The sequence below is a fragment of the Tupaia chinensis genome, unplaced genomic scaffold (assembly GCF_000334495.1).
Source record: "Tupaia chinensis unplaced genomic scaffold, TupChi_1.0 Scaffold147417_1, whole genome shotgun sequence".
NCBI classification, from domain to species: Eukaryota; Metazoa; Chordata; class Mammalia; order Scandentia; family Tupaiidae; genus Tupaia; species Tupaia belangeri.
In genome coordinates this window covers 1,718,128-1,725,851 of record NW_006207268.1, presented here as the reverse complement: position 1 = coordinate 1,725,851, position 7,724 = coordinate 1,718,128, and the positions used below count along the sequence as shown (strand labels likewise).

Here is a 7,724-nt window from a genome sequence, read left to right as displayed (position 1 = left end):
TGACCGCCCCAAATTGCAATTAAACAATCCGTCGGCTTAGATAATGCGCGAGTCTGAAACTACCGAGGCCGGCCTGCGAGCTAGCGCCGAGGGCAGCCCCGGGCCGCCAGCTTTGTAGCGGTTCCTGCTTACAAAAGGGTTCTTCTTGGAGACTGGGCTGGTGGGGACCCTGGAGGGGGGTGGGGATATTTCCAGTTCCTAAGGGAAAGGAAGGGGTGCTTAGATGAGGGTTTAAGTGTGAGAAGTAGTGTACGTGTGTGTGTAGGGGGGAAATAGTCACGACCTCCCCCCTTTCTAGTAAACACTATTTTTTGAAACAGTGGCAGAAAGGATCTAAGTGAACGGGATTCGGTAGTGCTGGTTCTTTTTACAAATTCCTCTTGGCTTATAAGTCTTTTGTTCCAATCCAGGGGAAATCTGGTGAATCACCTAATTAAAATCAAGACATGAATTAAGCATCCATTTTTGTACTACAAATTGCCAGCGCTACGTTTGTCCCTCCCTTGGTCTCCATTAAAAAACACCAGAGACGTTGTTAAGGGGGGCAGATTTTGCCTCTAGCTGCCAGTTCTGCTTTCTATTTCACTGACTATCCCAGGACCTAAATTGCTTGGCTATGTAATTACTAGAGTATAAGCCTATTTAACTTAAAAGCTTTCTTTTTTTTCCAACTCTAAATGAAACTTGATGAGGGCCCGTCCTTAGTTATCAGGGGAGTCAGTTTCTGGTCAGTCCTCTTGATTCATCTCTCTTAGATTTAATCAGCATTAAGGTATTGCTTGTCCTTAAGAGCTTTAGCTAATGGGGTTACTGGATGCTTTTCTCAGTGTAATGTTTCCTTTTCAAAAAAAATATACATATATATTTACCTCTCCCCAAAGATGGGGGCGGGGAAGAGCTTGGAATCTCCTCCTTCCCTCTCCCCTTTCGAAAAGGAATTCGGAGCGATTAAAACGTTGGGGGGGGGTCAGTTTAAAGACCTAGGGCAGGAAATGCAGATTCATTTGGGTTAGGACTGAAATTGTAACAAAAAGCAATTCCTAGAGTAAATGCATCAGATAAATCAATTTACATAAAGGTATGATGCATTCGGATAAATGCAATGCTAATGGGTTTTAGAGTGGTCCTGTTTCCAAAGTCTCAGGGTTTTGTTACAGCTTAATTGGTGCAGTTCTTATTCTGGTTTATTGTGCGGTCACTGGACACACGTTCCGGGACTCTTTCGGAGGAAATGTGTTTAATATCGGCCTATTTAAGGAACTCGAGTCCTTGTTTCGTTCCCTCTCCCTGGTTTTTTCGCAGCAGCCAAGTTGGGCCGGAGACAGGCAAAGTTCGCCCTCTCCCTTCCGAGGTATCAGCTGAATGTCTTGAACAGATAGCCGGGAGCCTGGGGGGAGCCCACACTCTCGGCTTACAGAGGACAAAGACAAAACAGGCTGCTTAATTGGCAGTAAATAACTTGATCTTTTTATAGAATAAGTGACTGGAGGAACACTAGGACTTTATTGGACTCAGGATTGGAGGCAACAAATTAATCGGTTTAGGCTAAGCTTTATAAATTGATTCCTATATTATACCCCAGTTGCTTCTCTTGTGGCATTCATTAGAAAGAGTGGGGCATTTTTAAAAGCAGTTTTTGGTGACAGCAGGACCAGCTCGAATTTAAGTTGTGCATCCCTGATAGTGCCTTCTAGCATATTATCTGCTACCCCCTCCCCTTTTGGAGGAACAAAGCTTTAGCATTTAAATTGCTGATCAAGGGCAGATTAGTGAGACCAAAGTGGAGAGTGTTTGTATAGGAAGTTAACAGGCATCCTAAAGTTCAATGATCTATTATTCTTGCCTGTGTCCTGAAAACCCAGAGAAAACACTCATTGATCTTCAAAATGAAATGAGATTTGGAACAATAATGGGAGATGGCGGTCACCACAATGGCATGTGAAAGGTGCTGTTTAAAATACGAAAAACCAGTTTCGCAACTTTACACACCGCACCCCTCCCCTCCCGCCACCTTGCCTCCCCTCCCACCACCACGCTCTCCATCTCCCCTTCGCCGGTCCCTCCCTCTTCTCCTTTCCTTTCCTTTCCGAAAACCGAACTATTTCCAACTTGTGAACTGCAGCTGCACTTCCCAGGGCAGAGCTCCGGAGAGAACGTGGCTCTGGCGGGGCCGACGCCTCCCCACTCCCCTCGCCTGGCTCTTCGGGCTCGGCGGAGGCTGGGGAGGGGCCGGGTGCGGCGGTGGGTGGGTTTGACCCTCATTTGCTGGAGGCGGGCGGCGGAGGAGGGGAGGAGGGGACAGTGGGCGGAGGCGGGGGCTGGGAGGAGGCGCCGCGAGGGGTGGAGCGCGCCGCGGAGCCTCGCTCTCGGAGTTTTGACAGTACCCGAGCTGAAATTGTCAGCGGCGGCGAGCGCAGGAAAGTTGAGAGGAGCTCGTGGCCCCAGAACAAAGCTTGAGAAAAGTAAACAGGCGGCTGCTGCCGGCGAGCCTCCCTCCTTCCCTCTCCCCCTCTGCCTCCTTCCCGCCCTTGCCCTGCTGTTTCTTTCCAGCAGCTCCGGAGGGGAGGCGGGGAATGGGCTTGCTCTCTTTCCCGGCGCTTGCTAACTTTTGCATCGCCCCTGTTTTGTCTTTCTCTCCCTGTCCCCTTCCCGCCCTCTGCAGACCATGGTGAATCCGGGCAGCAGCTCGCAGCCGCCCCCGGTGACGGCCGGCTCCCTCTCCTGGAAGCGGTGCGCAGGCTGCGGGGGGAAGATTGCGGACCGCTTTCTGCTCTATGCCATGGACAGCTACTGGCACAGCCGGTGCCTCAAGTGCTCTTGCTGCCAGGCGCAGCTGGGAGACATCGGCACATCCTGTTACACCAAGAGCGGCATGATCCTTTGCAGAAATGACTACATTAGGTAAGACTTTGCTGCCTTTCCCCGAGATGAATGTGCAGAGACTGGCAAGGCCAGAAGTTACAAGAGCTTTTAAGGGAAGGAGCTGGCACCTCTGGGAGCACATTGCAGCCTTTACCTCACAAACCTGGTTGGCCGGATTTAAGAGGTTCAAGAAGCTTGTGTTGTTCTTTAAATACTTGATGACAAATTAAGGGCAGATGTCATGTTAAGTAGAAATCGCTATGGCTGGGCCGTTATGTGTGCCAAGGTTGGGCACCTTCTGGACCAAAATTGTAAGTGGGTAGCCTCAGCTGGATTATAGGCTAAAAACATTTCAAATGGGAGGAAGGTGCTTTCTTAAAGGTAGGGACCCACAGAGGAACTCTAAGACAAAAGATTGACTTAAAAGTGTGTAGCGAGTGATAAATTATTTGTCTACAGTGATGGCTAATTACACTATTTACTAAAGCACCTTTAAACTTTTCTGAGTGGAAAGCTGTGACTCATTCTTGATGCTTCTCGTGAAAAATGCTGATGGCCCATCAGTTTAAAGACCTGTAATTCTTATAGCGAAAAGCAAAAGAAACACCCCACCCAAAAAGCAAAACACCTAACCTAGCGGTAGTGTTTTCTTTTCTGGGATGCTTGGAATCCTCGATATTAGTGAGTGGTTTGCAACATAGGATTTGCAGTTTTTTCAATTGAAGAAGGTCCAGGTTTGGGGTTTTCTGTTGTTGTTTGTATCACTGCTCTTGGTCTTCCAAAAGAGATTTAGGAAAAAAAGGCTATAGAATTATACTAATCTCGCATTTTAAAGCAATGTATAGGAACATTCATATGTCCGTGTAAGCAGTCTTTTCCAACAAGTTTCAGTGCAATTAATGGAAAGAATTCAGGAGGTCAGGTGCCTATAGGATCTTTTCAGGTGAACTCAAGCTACTTAAACTCATTAATTTGAAAGGAGGCATTTGAAGGATTACACATTTAATTTGAGTAAATGGTTTGATAGACTGATGCACATGAATGCTTCTAGGAGGTGTTCTGTTTCAACATCCAGTAATTAAAAAAAAAAAAAAACACACACACACACAACAAACCCCCCCCACACACACACACACACTGTTGATATTAGAGAACCGCACACTTTTAACAAGAATTTCATTTACATTTTTGCCCTAAACTTTTTTCTTTAGGAGAAAATTTTGTTCTTTTTTCCATGCAGGCAAATCAAAGGATGAGCTATTTTGTTGAAACTTTTAACTCCATTGTGATTTGCCTCACTCTGTGGCTGATACTGCAAAAGATCCCAAGGCAGTTTAGAGCTGAGTATGGGTATGTTTACTCCGATGATATCATTAGTGTCAAATGATGGAGTAAAATGACGTTTGGTTATTCTGATAATGCAACCTATGTCTACTCTGCTGGCATCCTCAATCAGTCAAGTAAAAGAAATATAGGAAGGGAGAGGGCTTTTATTTTTAAGTTAAGATGGCAGCATTAATTTCACTAAGTGTTCTTTAGGAGTAAATGTTTTTTTTTAGGAAGCTTGGGTGTAATGCTTTCTGGTCCTCCTTCCAAGCAATGCCATGAGCTTTGACAGTATTGTAATTAAATAGAGAGCAAAATGTAGTGGTGGGGGAGTGGTTTGAAGTGGCAAAATTGACAGTGCTGCTAAGATTGGGTGAATGGTACAGATTCATCTCTTCTTCAAGTGCTTTCAAAAAAATATTCCCTTCAGATTACCACTAATTAAAAAGAAGATGGGTCCACTTGAATTCCCTCAGGACAAGTTTAAGCAAGTGGCTTCCTGGGAATCCAGTTCATTCCTTTCCCTGTTTTGGGGGCCTGATATAAATGCCCATTTGGTGTTTTATGATGTGATGGAGGATCTGTGCCCAGCCCTGAGCCTTAATTAATTGGGTCCATATCCTCACCTCCTTTTTTTTTCCCTCTGAATTTGGGAAGTGGAACCAGGCTTGGTCTTGAACTGGATACTACTCTGAGAACCTTAGATCTGCTTTCCACGGGAGAAATACATTCTAGCTAGGTACCAAAATGATTGCCTTCCTGCCGCATACTTCTTTCAGGGCTCACGAGCAGCTGAGACCCCCACCCCCACCCCAAATTAGAGGTCTTCAGAAGTCTTCCTTCAGTTTTCTGTTCCTTGGCCTATTAAGAGGCCAAAATGGGGGAAGATGGGAAAGTGCGGGCTTTCCTTTTCTTCATCTACCCCCTCCTCAAACTCTCCCAAGTCCACTTGTTGGAGGAGCTTTCTACTCCGTTCTTATGGCTGCTGAAGAGTGGAGTAATCCGCTCGCCCGCTTCCAGGTGAGGGGGACCCTGGCCGGTACTATAGAGCGATTTATTAAGGGGCTTAATAAAACTGTCTGACTTTGAGGTTGTGGTTTTTCTAAAACAACCAAGATCTGGCTAAAAAGCTGCTAGAAAGCTGGGAGAGGCCAGCCTGGCTGGAGAGGGGGGCTAGACGGGAGGGGGGCTCATTTCCCAAGACCCCTCCCCCTCGGGGGCCCTGTGTCGTTTGGGCAGAGCTGGGCTTCTGCCTCCTCTCCCTCCAAGATTTCAGATAAAGCCGCTGCCTTGCTGCAGCGAATCCGCACAATTAAAAGCTTTAATTAGTGGCTCCTCCATTTTCTTAGTTCTGATGGGCTTTATCTAATGAGATCTGGTCTCTGGCTTAGATCTGCTCCGAATGACGTGTCCGCAATGAATGAGAGCTGCGTTGCAAACAAAACATTTAATTAACAAAATTGGCCTCTAAGAGAGGGAGGGAAAGGGGGTGCAAACTCCGATCTCTTCCCTGGACCCCTCTTTCTCTACCCCCACCACGGGTCGAAGACTGGCGCGGAAAGTGTAGCTAGAAAAGGAAGTTCAGAGACTGCGGGTGGGGCTGGGGGTCTAGGAGGGCGAGGAAGCGCACCGGAAGCCCAGCCCGGGTGGTGGGTGGCGGTAGGCGGCTAGCGGCAAGCTCTTCCCGGCCTGGCCGGGTGGGTGCGGAGGCTGGCGCAGCCCGAGGCCACAGCTCAGTCCAACCAGCCGGCCTCGGGCCCACGAGGGGGCGAGCGCAGGGCGGGGGCCCGGCGGGTGGGTCGCGCTTTCTTTCCTTGGGCTCCGCTCGGGCTCCAGCGGTTCACGTGGCGCCCGCAGCTGCTTAGAGTGCAGCGCGGCCAGGGTGGGGGCCTGGGGTTGGGGGAATTGGTGGATGGTGGAGACAGAGTGTTTGGGGAGGGGGTAGCGTTAGGAATGGAGACGCCGCCAGGCAGCGAGTTCATTTCCCTGGTAATCAACAGCAAGCTGCTATATTCAGAGAATGCTGTCCCTTTAATTGAACAGGCTAGGTAATTAAATGGCACTTTTCCAATAGGACGTGCTAGGTAAATCTAATAGTTGGTTATTTAATATCACTTTGAAGTCTGCCCACTCAAGCACAATGACAGCGCAGGAGCATGTGAACTATTAGCTAGGAAAAAAAAAACCCAGGATCTCAAAAATTAATTAAATCGCATGCAATTTAGGGGGAACGTTTATCTTGATTTGTCATAACAGAATTAATTCAAGGCCTCCAATTCACTTGGGGGCAGATCTGTTACTCTGAATTAACCAAGCGTAATTTGGCTGATTTTTTTTTTCTCCCTCCCCTCTCTAATGCAGCAGTTGAGATTATGCACAGCCCCCCTCTTAAGTATCAATAGCTTCTGGTGCTTTTAAGGTGCTTGGTCTCTAGTTATTCCGAAGTACCTTTAATGGACTTGGCTCCAGGCATAATTTCTGGGTTGCATTTCTTTGTTACATTTAATATAGCTGGTGCAGAATTTAGATTAAATATAGGAACCTGCTGGAAAACCAATTGCTTCTGGATCAGTAGCTGTGGATGTGCATTTTTCTCCTTAGATAGGTTGCTGATATTTACTTGCAGGTACAAATGTATACCTTTCAGCCACACTCAGAAATGGCACTTCTCCTTGCCTGAAAGCAGTTTAGAAAACACAGCCAGGTAGTGCTGCGTATTGTGTGTATTTTGCTTGAAGTAATCATGCAGTCGAAAATAAGCCCACCTATTGGTCATGAAAGTTACCAAAAGATGCTAAGCAGTGATACTAAGCTAAAAATATGACTTGCTCTCCCTCTCTTAATGTCAGCAAAGGAGAGTTGGAGCCGAGCTGGCCAGCAGGACTAACATTACATGGTATTCTTCAAATAAGAGCAAAAGCACCTCTAAAATGCAGGGGTTTGGTGGGATTTTTTTCCCATCTCTTCCCTTTTCCCCATATAAGGAACCTCTTGATGTTTGTGATTGATTGCATTGCCCAAATGCTGAAATATTAACGACCTTCTTGGACTGAGGACCCAAAGAAAGGAAACTGAAACCGATTCTGTCATCACAATTAAAGACTCCCCTGGCTTTAATTAGCCTGACCTGGGGTATATCTCTCTGTTGCTTGAGTTAAAGAGAAAAGAGCCCATTATAGTCCAGTCTGAGACCGATAGCTACTTAATTGAGCACCTAAAGCCTCAAGCCTTTTAAATCAAACACTGTCCTGGACAGTCCCCCTGGTTAGATAATTAACTCTCCGGTTCACAGAAATGTTGTAAAAACACACACACACAACTTTTCAGAAAAAGAGCAGAATTCTAATGGTAGCCTTCCTCTCTGGTAGAGAGGATTAGAATGTGTATAGACATGTACGTTGTTCTGCTCTGAGGCAGCTTTAAAGCTGTAGACGTGGAAAGACCTTAAACTCTATTAATACGTTGTTCAATAGCACGTCAGCTCTTGGTCATTTTCAAACTTGGTAACTGTAATTTTGGACACTTTAGGAATCCCA

The 7,724-nt window shown here is 46.6% G+C and overlaps 1 protein-coding gene across 1 annotated transcript in view; it reads left to right on the top strand.

The window, feature by feature from the left end:
* The first annotated feature begins 2,373 nt into the window (after nucleotides 1–2,373).
* Nucleotides 2,374–7,724, top strand: part of LMO4 (LIM domain only 4) — a 14,348-nt gene continuing 8,997 nt past the window's right edge. The window contains exons 1-2 of the mRNA XM_027768750.1: nucleotides 2,374–2,462; nucleotides 2,663–2,901. Coding sequence (XP_027624551.1) covers nucleotides 2,666–2,901 — 236 coding nt within the window. The 5' untranslated portion in view covers nucleotides 2,374–2,462; nucleotides 2,663–2,665. The remainder of the gene's footprint in view (nucleotides 2,463–2,662; nucleotides 2,902–7,724) is intronic.